Genomic DNA, 12,915 nt, shown 5'->3' with positions numbered 1-12,915 from the left:
TAACCACTTGCCAGCTGCACAACAACTTTTGTGCCAAAACAGACACAGCTCAGCTCTCCCAAGACCAACACAGATCAGCTGGCACCAGCAAAACAGCAAATCTTCACTGCTTCCTGCACAGCAGAAAGATACTAATGCAAAACAGTAAAGCAGAGTAAGAAGTCTCAACAAGGGAAAAAAGAAGAAAAGAAAGAAGGAAAACCCCACCTTGTTAGTGGGAGATCACAAATGAAGAGGGAGAAAGCAACAAGAAAAAACCCAAACTGGTCCTGCAGCAATTTTGCCATTGAACAACAGCGACAAAGGGAATGGAAAAAAAATATATCTATCTCAATTCCAGTGATGCATCAGAGACATGAAAAGGCAACTTAAAAAAATAAAAAGAAAAAAAATTGAATATTTGAAAAAGCTGGAAATTAACAAAGGGCATTGAAAACACATGGGTGGTGGGAGGAGGAAGAAAATTAATGAGACATAAGGGAAGTATGAGACACTATGGATCACAGGAGTCACTGATCATAGGGTCAGTCACAGGCTGACCTTCAAGCCAGACATCAAATGGCATAATTTCCATGTCCACTTTAAATCACTTTTATTTCAGCAAAAAGTAATTACTTGGGCAAGTCCAGCAACCTGGTCCTGAGCAAGTGTGTTACTTAATCCCATTGCTCTTATTAATGTGAGCAAAGACAGAACTTGATTCCTTAATAGAAAAAAACAAAAACAGCCACAAAACCACTTACCAGAGTGACTGCATCATCCCAACACGGGCAAAAGTCTTAAGATATGCAAAAAAATAGAGAACCCTAAATTTGGAAAAATTCAACTTTTTTTTCTCTCCCTGCTGTCTGTTCTTCAGCTACTAACTCTGACTAGTCTCATCCCCAAGGGAACAAAGGAACCATGCAACTTGCAGGTCTAATAACAATACAGATTCCAAGGGTGAGAAACCATTCCTACAGAGCCTACAAGCTCTGCACTGTCAGAAGCTGAACTTTTTACAGCACAAAAGCAGGTGGTTTCAAAGAGAAGCTCTAAGCCTTGCAATGACTTAAGAAAAGAAAACAAACCTGTTTGGGAATTACAACAATTGCCTGAAAAGACTGTGCCTTACACAGTACCACTTCCCTTGTCAATGAAGCCATGGCAAAAATAAGAGAAAGCTGATTTTTTTTTTTTTAATTTGTGCCTCATCTGTTGAATTGAGTACACGACCAGGTAGAAAAGACAAGGACTAGGGGTATTGCACACACACAGACACAAATGAAAGCTGTTTAAGCTTTTTCTTTTTAAATAAGTACACCTAGCTCCCATTTATCTAAATTTAAATGCTTCTGGTGAAATAGCTTTTAAATGTTACTGCAGTATTCACCAACATTTTCAAGGCTTCTGAGTGATACCAACCCAGGCTGTACTAACAGGTTATTGTTACCTCACACCTAGTCTGCCTTTTGACCAGAGAGTACAGTGTCCCTGGCAGAGGCAGAGCATGTATAATTGTTCCGTAGTTGCCAAAGTTCATAGTCCAACAATTTATTTCAGGTCACACTTGCACCCTGGGTTGTGAAGCCAGAGGAGTTGCCTATCATCAGGGGAACAGATTGCTGGTTACAACCTGCCCAGCTGCCCCCATTTATGTGGTCAAAAGTCATCCTGTACCACCCTTCACTTCTCCAGAGCTTCCTCACCTATTACTGGAAAAATAACAAACAAGTAAGAACGGCAGGCTCTAAATGACTTCTCATACAGCTCCCAGGACCACAAATCCCTCGGAAATCAACAGCTACTCACGTTTGAATGGCATCAAGCCCTGCCATCTTCATCTTCAGCAGGCGGTCCTTCCAGTAATACGAGGGCACCCGCGAGTAGTGAATGCTACCGGAGACGTAACGGAAAGGTTTCCCATCCTTGACAAAGCTGTTGGATTCATAATCAATCCCAAAACTCCTCCCAGGTACATTCTGTACACAAAACCAAACCAAAACAAAAAAAAGACACGGTATAATTTTTTTCTGCCTTGAAAGACACAGAGAACAGGCTATACAACATCTGTGGGTTGTCTACCATAGAAGATACAAGGGTCCTAAAATAAGAGATGGTGAATTACTTTCCTCTAGCTATCTATAGCCCACCTGAGTCTTAGCACAACAAATCAGCAGAAGAGAGTCAGTGCAATGTGTCACAGGATAAAAGACCAAGGAAACTAGCAGATATAGTTGTAAGAAAACACACTCCTCCTAAAAAATGGAGGACAAAATTGCTAAGCCAATATGCCTATCCCCAGACTGTCATTACACAGAGCAACTCAGATAGCACTTTACAATTATTTCAAGACTACAAACTCCAAGGAGGAAGACAACAGCATGTTCCATCTGCAACAAAAGCATTATTTTACAGAAAACCTAAGAAATGTAGGGGAAAATGTCCTAGATACACATAGCAATTCAAAGCATTCTGCCAACAGGGAACAAGTGAAATTGTGTGGTGGATGTGTAGCAACAAGTATGAGAGGATACTCTGCCAGGAGCTGGCAGGGAAACACAAAAAGGAAGTGCTGCACAGCACCGGCTTTTTATGCTCTGTTTCCACAAACTTGGACCCACTCTTAAGATTACTTAACTTTATTAAGATAAATAAATCTTGATTCAACAAAGGTATGGGCATGTCAGGCCTTTCCAAAATCAGGACCACACAGAATTCAGAAATACAAACCAACTGCTCTGGAATAAATATAACTCAAGGGTTAGGATTCTCCATAGGAAATTATGATGCTACAGTAACTCCAGGCTGTTAGACCTCAAGCAAACTATTGCTGAAAAGGATGTACAGGTAGGTATAGCTGCTTACTCCCTCTTCAATTTAAATGTGACTTTTTCCTGATCTTTCATTTATAACCTGCATCCTGACAGCTGGGCATGCTGCACTAGGATGGAATTGTCCCGTGTGTACCTGCGAAGGAAACGATTACACCCTTACAGACACCAAGCAGATGTTTCATATTCTTCAAATGTTTTTACTCTAGGGCACCATGACAAGTCACAGCACTAATGCAGAGCTGAGTGCTTCAAAATGAACATGACCAAGTGGAACTCTGAAACCCAACACAACAACACAGAAAAAAACCCAAAAAAAGCACCACTATGGATAGAAGTACCTTACACATTAAAAGACCATGATCCCTGGAAATAAGGAGAGGTGAAATAAATTGCTGTGGCGTCCCTCTGTAAGAGGATTTTAGCTTCCTCATTCAGACTAACCACATCAAGAAGTCTATGGAAAAGACAGTTCCATTCATGGCAGAGAACTGTTGAGATGATGAATGTTGAAAAAGCTTTACATGCCCTCAGGGACAGACACTTATGGCAGAGAGCCATGGCTATCTTAAAACAATTAAAGGGAGGTATTAATTATGAAAGTGGTAATCACTGAACCAGTTACCATTTAGAAGTCGGGATTTTGAAGCTGTGACCATAGGTGTAAATCACCTTCCCAACAGATACACTTCCTGACACAGTGCTGAGGACAGGGAAGAAGCTACCAGAATACTTTGAATTCACCTCATTCATCATTCATTGTAAACAGACTTCCTTCATGATCAATTCCTCAGCATTACTTCATTGTCAGGGGATGATCCAGAGCTTGCAACAAAAACAAGAGAGCTGTCCTCATGAATTTACGTCTGGCTCTGCCAATACTGTAAACTCACCCTTGTGAGCATGCAGGGAATTCACTCCCACTTTGTCTCCCTTGAAGATGGGGTAGTGGCTCTGCTCGTTTGGTAAGCAACACAGACAGCACTGGTTGGGGCGCCACTTCCTTCATACCAATTCATATCAGTGCCCAGCTGGAAATTCAGACCCTTACAGGCAATGGTATCATGTTGCACCCTACACCCTCAGAGCATACCCATATGGAAATGAGAAGAACTAAAGAATTTGTCCTTGCTTAAATCAAGTAAGAGTTTATTTCTGCAACCTTAATGCTATTTCAACATTTTATAATGTGCATGTCTCTTGACACAAATTTTTTTCCCATTTTCAACACACCGAATGGTTTATCAGTGGCAAAAATCTCTCATTCTCCAAATTTACAAAATCGGGGTTGTTTTTTTTCCCCTTATTTAGAAAGCAAACAAATGCAGGTAAAATCCTCCATCTCTGAAGATTTTTAGCCTCTCTTAGACCAGTCACAGAACACCTCTTTCTCCACCTCAAGTATCAAAATTGAGAACCACAAATCACTCATTTTCTTCAGTTCCTTCCAAAATATTCTCTTAGTAACCTTTCTGTGCCCTGTCAGTGGTCCTTTTCTCTGCATCACATCCTCACCCCTGCCATCTGCACCTTTTTCTCCTAGCAGGCTTTATGTAAATGGAATAGTGGCCTTTCCAAGCTTCCACCATGACTGATTGAGCAGTAAGGGTGTAGGAGTTTCCAAAACTAGTAAGGTTTATTGTTGGTAGCTTTTTGACGGTACATAGAATGAGTGCGTCAAAACTATTCAGCACAAACTGCTACAATGCATACTGGTACAAAATAAAAGGTCACTAGAGGCCTCACAGTTGATTATAAGAATAAAGTTTTATTAAATCCCAACATTTAAAGCATTTGTTATACCACAATTTACATATTTTCCAATCCATTCTATAGTAATTATATAATAAATATAATTTTCACAAAGTGACAATACTATTATATTCTGCTATTAATTCTGACATTAATTAACTCCTCCTCAGCCCCCAATGAACTGGCCTTTTATAGGATGAAATATATATTCATTTAGTTAAGTTCTCTAGATTAAATACATTACACACACACACATAAAATTTGCAAAAAAAAATTTAAAAATTAAAAAATAAGCAGCACAGCAATTTTTCTTCATCTGAAATACTGAACACAGGTCTGCATTGTGTACATTCAAATCCAACTGGAAAAAGTATAGAAAAAACCTTGAAGAACAGTTAGAGATTGCTGAGCAGAGAGATTATAGAAATGGTTCATTCCTTTTATCAAACAGAAAGTTGATATAGGACACTTTCCATCCATAACTAAAAAGCAAAATAAGAAAAGGCTTTGAAGTCTTTTGGCACAGAAAGAAAGCATTTTAAGTAAGAAATAATCACCAGCAAACAACCTTTCAGAGGGAGAGATACAAAAAAAAGGGGCAAGAACTAAATTACATCAGGAGAACTCAACGAATGTATGAAATGACAATGACCACTCCTAAAATGATACATATCTGCTTCTGAAAGGATACATAATTATCTCCTAAGAGAGGCACACACAAAGTAATGAAGAAATTCTGAGATAGAAGGACCCCTTCAGCTATGTTTCTGCATACACTTGATCAGAATGAAGAGAGAAATAAAAAGGGTAGGGAGAAAAAAGTAAATAATATCAGCATCTCGCTGAGAAACTGACACGATCTAAAATCAGTGCCACAAATGCCTCTTGTAGAGGAAACTGGCTTAACAATTAGCCTTCTTAACATGGTAAGAACACTCAGTGCAACAAGTGTAAAAATCCTCCTGGACTACTGCCAGGTGAGAATACTCTGCACCACTAAACCCAGAACACAGCTCTTAACTAAAGGCGAGTTGACAAGTAACCACAGAGCAATCAAAATTCCTTCCTCATTCCCTCCTATGCCACCAACTGCAAAAAGCAGTGTTGAATACACATGGAAACTTTAGGATACTTAAGCAGATATTATGACACAATCATAAAAAAAAGTTTACAAAATTATAGGTGGTGAGAAACAGAAATTATCTAATCTGGCAAGCAGAGAACATGGCTGGGAAGATATTCAGTCTTTCAGAAGAGGACTGACTTCTCCAGCAATTCCACTAACCTTTGTGACACATTTAGAGTATTTCTCATTACTCCTGAGTAAAAATGTAAGATGTTTGTACAGAGGAGCAGGATACAAAACTAGCATAGGAATTAGAAGCTCTGCCTGGGAGATGTTCAGAGTGGATGAAGTCAAACCTCAGAATTTAACTTATAAAACCCCTCAAGTTTACAAAGACTACAGTACTTTTCAAACACACCTCTACCTATCTCCTTCAATATGAGAACAGAAGCTGAAGAATGGAACCAATATTTATGGTTGTCTGGTTCAGGATCACACAGGAAGGCAGGAAAAGACTGAACACCACAGCTCTGGTCTCCCATCCTCAGTCTCCTGGGTAAGAACCACTCTCTTTTGCCCCATGCTGTGGGTCTGCCTGAGAGGAACACGGGCACTGCTGGCAGAAAGGCAGAGCAAGGAAAGCCCTGTGGCTACAGCTGTAGACAGGAGAGTCAGCATTCCCAGGCTCTAGTGGTTTGTGGTATTTCATGCAGCAAAAATGAGGTGGGAGAGGAGGAGAGAGAAGATGCACAGAAGTAAAGTGTTTCATCAGCCTGGACAAAAGTCACACATTATTTTACATTCTGGCTTTCTTACACGAATGCAAAGATATAGAAAAAGAATGTTTGTATCAATTATTCTCTAATACCTCAAAAATCCCACAATTATGTTAATTTATGATAAACCCTCCTATGAAAGATGGGAAGAAATCCTCTATTCATTATCCCATAGCAGTGTCTCTCCTATGTGCCCATCAGACAACCAGGACACTGACATGCAAATGCTCTTAAGGAAAGCCACCTGTTGCAGAGTTTAGTCTCATTAAAAGAGGACGTAATTTACTTAAATATTAAAGCCTTTAACAAATTTCAAGCATTAACTTATTTGCATTGTATTGAAATAAAAATTTCTCTTCTTGCAAGAGAAAAATGATGGAGGAGAAATTAGGCAGAAAGTAAAAAAATACAGAAATAAGACAAAAGACACTGAGTATTTCAGCCTTGGAATTAGTGCTTTATATAAGGAGGTTCTGTATGCTCAGACAGCAAAAGAAGTTAATTTTGGAATTCTCCCAATTTGCTTTTGTTAGAGCTATTTTCAGTAAACAATTACTGGATGCCCAACTATTCTGGGGAAAATGCCTGAGAAAGACAGCTACTTTCACCTTTTGGTGTCAATCTCACCAAATTTTTTGCATGCTGCAGACAGCTAGCAGGATAAAAATATTCAGTCTCAATTAAAAAAAAAGAAAAAGCAACCCTAAACTATTAAACTCTTCCTCTCCCATAACAACTCCAGCATAAGAGTTTACATACTCAGTGCACATTCTTGCAGGCCTTTCTGCAAAGGACACATCAGTGACTTCACTGCACAAACTCAGAACTTCACCTGCCTGAGATTTGGTAAAGCAGCTGCCTGATGGACACCAAACAGTGGAACATGAAGTAGCTGCAGGACACAGGTATTACTAAACATGCACAGGACACACATTATCTCTTGTATCTTTAAGTTATCTTAAAGTGCAGAACCTCAAAAATAATTAAGTCAAAGACATAATTATTTCAATAATTTAACATGTCCCAAATTTGTTTCATAGGCCCAAGACACGATTAGTGCTTTCTGCTCAAACTTAACAGAACCTGCTGAAGTTCAGCCCAACACATCTCTGGCTTCCCTGAAAAAGGATTTGCTTTCATTGTAGAAGAGCCAATATACTGGCCAAAAAAAAAAAAAAAAAAAAAAAAAAAAAAATTAGGAGTCTGTCAAATGGAAAACTCCTCAAGGAGAACGTAGAATAATCTCTGTTATTTCAGCTCTGCTGCCCAGTCTCATGGGTATTCCATAGTACATCGTCCCTGGGCTGACGTAGACGAAGGTATTCTGCCCAACTTGGTACAAGCCAACAAAGAATGGATTCAGCAGATAAGCTCCAGCATTTAGAGGGAAAATCTGCCCTCCATGAGTATGGCCAGAGAGAATTAAATTTATGTCTGGTCTCTCCTGAAGGGCCCACTTTGCAGCAATTGGCTGATGAGCAAGGAGCACTATTGCATGCTCACTGCTACAACCTCTGAGAGCTTTTTTCAAATCCATGCCATGTCCCGAATAACGCAACACATCTGCTTCAATATCATCCACGCCAGCCAGGCAGAACCAGTCAGAAGTGCTCTTTGGTGAAACAATCTTCACATTCTCGTTGTGCAATGGCTGAATGTTAAATGATTTTAAGAGCTCGAACCAGTTGCTAACATCTGAGGTGTAGTACTCATGGTTTCCCGTGACAAAGTAAGTCCCCAAAGGAGAATCAAGTTCTCCAAGAGGCTCAACAGCAGGTCGAATGATCTTTGCCTCAGCATCAGACAGGTCCCCAACAATCACAGTGATGTCTGGCTTTAAAGCCTTAACCATTCTCACTATCATGGCAAGCTTGGTTTTCCCAACTGTGGGCCCCAGATGGATGTCTGAAAGCAACACCACCTTCAGGTTATTCATTGCTGAGGGCAGCTTGTGAACTGGAATCTCCACGGAATTCACAGTAGGGGGCTGGGAAGCATTTAACAGCCCAACAACAGTCAGCACAACAGTCAGCAAGACTGCCAGAACTGGTTTCAGTGCTGTTCTGTTCTTGTTGCCAGTGCTTGCTTTAGCACCTCTCCCAGCCAAGAACTTGTAAGCCTGCTCTACAGAGCCTAGAGTGAAGAGGAAAAAGATGAGAATAATATAGGCTCCCAAGCAAGTGTAGGCAGCTAAAGAAAAGAAATAGGGCTCTTCTGCAACAAGAAACAGCAATGTAAAGAAGCTTGAATGAGCCAAAGCTAGAAACATGAACACAGCTATTTTCCACAGCATGAAACAGAAGGAGCTGGCAGCTGAAGACCTGGTGAACGTGGTGACTGTGCTTCTCCAAACATGAAGAGATCCCATCAACATGAGTGTATTAGCAAATACTGCCATTTGCAGCCTTAGAAGCCAGCGCCGCGTCCTGAAATCGAGTTTTTCCGCCAGGTAACTCCGTGAGACCATCATGGAGAAGAAAACCACTCCTGCAGCCACTGCAGCCTTGGCTTCAATGGGCAGTTGCTTGAAGGAGATCATCTTTGCTTCCTGACTGTTCTCCTCTGTTCTGCAGAAGTCTCCAGAAGTCAATAATGTGGTTATGAAGGGATGCCTTGGGTCAACAAAGCCTGCAACCAGGAACCAGTATGAGCCGCTTTAAAATATTACACACATTCCCTTTTTCCCAGACTGCAATAAAGGACTGTTACTCTACACACTACACAAGATGCTGGGTCATGCAGAATCACTGTCGTAACGACAAAAAGGAGATGTCCTGAAGTGGAGTAAACCAGACAACAGAAAAGACTGGATGCTGGAAGTCTCCTTCCAAGCTCCCTGCCTACCCCCCTCAATCATTTCTCCCCCATATCCTCTTTCCTTTTAAACACTTTTTTCTCATCAAGACTTCCTAATAGTAGATGGCAATACATCACAACGAGGATGCAATGAGTCCTGGGAAAAACCATTATAGCATTTGTAAATCCCATACATGTTCTGGGACTGCTTCTGATATTAACTTAATACATGATTTCTGTTCTTCTTGCCAAGCAGTTGGCTCCATCTGAAAAGCAGGCATCACCCTGCATCATCCTTACCAAATGCAAGAGGTTCTACTAACACATGCTACAGCAGCAGTGAAATCCCCACTGGAACAGATGCAACTGTGGTCCCAGAAAGTGCAGATGATCAGCAGATATCCTTCCCTGCCGTTGTGAATCAGATTTCTCCAAAGCCCTGGAAATCAGTAGGATCAGTGAAACTCACACTGTGTTTTGCTACTCACTTCCAGCTCACTTCCACTACATGTAGAGTTTCCCAAGACTCAACATCTGTTCTAGTATATCCTGGTCTAACAGGATGCAACCAAGTTGAAAAGGGTTTAAAATACCACACCCTGCTCCTTTAGATGGGAGCACAGAATCTAATGCATGACTGCTCACAGACTAGAAACAAACAAGCAAGGATCAGTTATGTTTGAATAGTAGCAGAATTCCCTGTTTTGCTCTGTATTTTGCTTAGTCACGTGTTTCTATTAATGCTCAAGTTGCACATTTCTATTTAGAAGAAACCTATTGTTTTATTTGAGTCATAAATGAAAAAAGTTTGGGTAGTCTTTCATAACATACAACAGAGACCATGTCTGACATAATAGCCCCATAATAGCACAATTATTTTCAAAACACTTCCTGCCACTCTTAGAGAAAGCAAGCAATCATTACAGCCAAAAATATCTCAGAACTAGGGCACAAAAGCAGCATTGTAGGGCTCAGCAGTGAACCTAAGCCCAGAAGTCTGCAAACCCCAGTTTGCCAGGTTGCTTATCTGCTGCATATGTCCTCTCAAGCTAATTTAAAAGAACATGAGCACATCTGTGACGACAGGACCCTGATCTACTTTGAGGACTAGACCAAGTTTTTTGACCTAACCCCTTCCCTCACTGCTTGTGTCAGGGAACTGTGGGCTGATAAGGGAAATCGTGCCTGCCAGCCTCAGCTTTTCAAACCCTCTCCGTTGTTACTAAACTACTCTTAAGAAATAGTGCTATTTTGCACTTATGTCTCTACAGAAAACACCCAAAGCTAGGAAGATAAAAGCACAATAAATACCCTACTGATTCAAGTCCATAGGTCGTCTAGGCACCATGCAATATCTGTCTGGACAACATCAGTAAGAAACACTGTTTAAATAAATGACAGGACCCTGGCCACAGTCCGTGGTCTGCTCCCTCATACTCCTTCAGCTGACACAGCTGCTACACTAGGGATGTTAGAGGGCAAGTCCTTGCACAGTCATTTCTGGTTGAAAATGTTTGTTGGAAAGTCTTGGATGTTGCTTATGAGCCTGAGCAATTTGGCAAATCCATTTTTTTTAATCTGTTTAGTACTATCTGGTTTTACAACCTCCCATGATAGCAGATTCTCAAAACGGTGTATTTTTACAGTCTTTTATCTTTCTGAAACAAACCTATTAAATCCCCCAAAAGTGCTCATACTACCAAGTTTGAAGAGTATTTGTTCTTGCCTGCTACCTTCAAAATTTTGGAAGGCCCAGCAACAACCTCACCCCTAAGAAAGCACAACCGTGACCCAATCTTCCCTTCCATAAGGTCTTACATGACGTTGTTCTATTTTTCAAACATCTTTAACCACCCGTGCCTCATTCAACTACAACATCTACCACGGTAATAGTATCACTCTGCCTTCAACTCGAGGCACAAACCACGAGACCTGTGGAGCATGAGGATCCGTCCTTAGCCTGTGGGACTGCATCCCCCGGGACAAGGCGGCTACAACAGAGTCTATGCAGAACAGGAAAAACCTCTTTCCCTCCTCTCACACAGCACAGGAGGAGCGCGTTTTCCCACGGCATGTACCAGCAGTGTCGGTACCGGTTCCCCCACGGCCCCGGGTTGCTCGGCGAGGCCTCGGCGACTCCCGGGCGCGCAGGGAGCCCCGGCGCCGGCAGCACCGCTCCGGCCGGGCGGCCCCGCCAGCCCTTCCACCCCTGCGGCGGGCCGGGAGCGGCCGGCCTGCTCGGGAGAACCGCTCGGACCCCTCCCTGCCCCGGCTCCGGGATCTCCCCTCGGCGCAGCCACAAGCCCGGCACCCGCGCCCTGTGCGCCGCCCGTGAGCCCTGAATCGCTCGTGGTTTAAAAAAGGACCGAGGCGAAGCGCCTTCCTCCAGCGGCGGCAGGAGGCCCCTGCCAGCCCTCCCTCGACCACGGCGGCCCCCGCGCCCCTCAGAGCCGGCCCCCGGTGCCCCCGGGTGTCCCTTGTTGAGGGGGAGGCGAGGCGGGCACTCACCGCCGCCCGGAGGAGCGCGGCCAGGGCGGCCAGCGGGAGCAGGAGCCGCAGCATGGCGGGCGGCAGCCAGGAAACGGCGGCGTCAGCTGACGGCTCCGCCGGGAAACGGCCGGCGCAGGACGAGCATCCCTCCTCCTCCGCCTCCCTCCCCACCCGCACCGCGGCAGCGGCGCTCCACCCTCCGAGCCCGGCCTCCTCCGGCCCTCCCCTCCCGGGACGCCCCCCCGGCAGCCCCGCCTGAGGCCCGGCGGCTGGGCGCGCTGCTTCCCGTGTTCCAGCACTGCCGTGCAGTGTCAGGAGCTCACGGGAGACTTCGGGATACAACCTGGGATGCTGAATACATCCAAGGATTTCTCCCACGCAGAAGTTTCCAAGAGGGAAAGGTCTTGCTGACCTTTGTCTCCCCTGAGCAGCCCATCATCCTGACAGGAAGCACTGGGCCTAGGTGCTCTGCTTCCCACGTTAAAGCACTGTCATCCTCTTTCGGGAGAAATCATGAGACAACCGCCAATGCTGAGTACATCTCCAAAGATTGCTCTCACACAATAGGTGCCCGGACAGAAAGCTGGTTCTTGCCTTTACCTCCAGTGGTCAGACCATCATCTGCAGCGGCACACACACTCTGGCTGGTCCAAGGCTTGCCCCAGCTCCCCAGAGGAATGACAGTACAGCCTCTGCCACCTTGGCTGGGTAGAAAGATAGAAAGAGGCATTTTCCCAGGGGACCTCACTAACTAGTTCCCAGAACAGCCTGGATTTTGCTCACTTCATATCCAGAGTTGAAGTTTTGCTGGCAGTTTTCCTCCTGTCAGCAGAGATTTTAAACTTGATTGCTTCATGTTGCTATGGCCAAGAAAGCCACAAATCATCACTCAAGAAAGCCACAAATCATCACTCAAGAAAGTCACAAATCATCACTTTGCCCACAAGTCCCTCTCTGTTAATAAGCAACAAATGAAGGAGGACACCTTTCCCAGTCAGTTCTCATAGTACCTGTACCAAGAGGTATAGGTGCTTCAGGAATCTTATGGACCTGTAATCAGCTATGGTGATTTACAAGTACTTAGTTGCTTAAAGACTAATTTGTTGGTGTTGTCATCCTGGCTGGGTGGCCTGTAGTAGACTCCCACAATCACACCCACTTTATTTGTTTGTCCTTTAATCCTTACCTGGAGGCTCTCTTATGCCAGTGACTGTGCATCTCT

At 43.4% G+C, this 12,915-nt stretch overlaps 3 protein-coding genes across 3 annotated transcripts in view; all 3 read right to left on the bottom strand.

The window, feature by feature from the left end:
* Positions 1 to 11,825, bottom strand: part of GLB1 (galactosidase beta 1) — a 41,408-nt gene extending 29,583 nt beyond the window's left edge. The window contains exons 1-2 of the mRNA XM_054273490.1: positions 11,712 to 11,825; positions 1,792 to 1,961 (exon numbers count right to left, since the gene is read on the bottom strand). Coding sequence (XP_054129465.1) covers positions 1,792 to 1,961; positions 11,712 to 11,765 — 224 coding nt within the window. The 5' untranslated portion in view covers positions 11,766 to 11,825. The remainder of the gene's footprint in view (positions 1 to 1,791; positions 1,962 to 11,711) is intronic.
* The window catches only part of CDV3 (CDV3 homolog), a 185,448-nt gene continuing 174,261 nt past the window's right edge, over positions 1,729 to 12,915 (bottom strand). Inside the window, exon 6 of the transcript XR_008482939.1 lies at positions 1,729 to 1,740. The gene's annotated coding sequence lies outside the window, so the exon portion shown is untranslated. The remainder of the gene's footprint in view (positions 1,741 to 12,915) is intronic.
* On the bottom strand, positions 3,935 to 11,793 carry TMPPE (transmembrane protein with metallophosphoesterase domain). Its single transcript, XM_054273496.1, has 2 exons — positions 11,712 to 11,793; positions 3,935 to 9,035 (listed from the first exon to the last, which is right to left on the bottom strand). The coding sequence occupies exon 2, from the start codon at positions 8,944 to 8,946 to the stop codon at positions 7,630 to 7,632; it is 1,317 nt and encodes a 438-aa protein (XP_054129471.1). The 5' UTR covers positions 8,947 to 9,035; positions 11,712 to 11,793; the 3' UTR covers positions 3,935 to 7,629.

The sequence above is a fragment of the Melozone crissalis genome, unplaced genomic scaffold (assembly GCF_028551555.1).
Source record: "Melozone crissalis strain CALT ecotype California unplaced genomic scaffold, PUWL_Pcris_2 ptg000016l_1, whole genome shotgun sequence".
NCBI classification, from domain to species: Eukaryota; Metazoa; Chordata; class Aves; order Passeriformes; family Passerellidae; genus Melozone; species Melozone crissalis.
The sequence above is the reverse complement of the archived record's forward strand: the minus strand, read 5'-3'. Positions and strand labels throughout refer to the sequence as shown.

Bases quoted from the DNA above. Each gene is read 5' to 3' on its own strand.
- TMPPE (XM_054273496.1), bottom strand. From the start codon at position 8,946: ATGATCTCCTTCAAGCAACTGCCCATTGAAGCCAAGGCTGCAGTGGCT.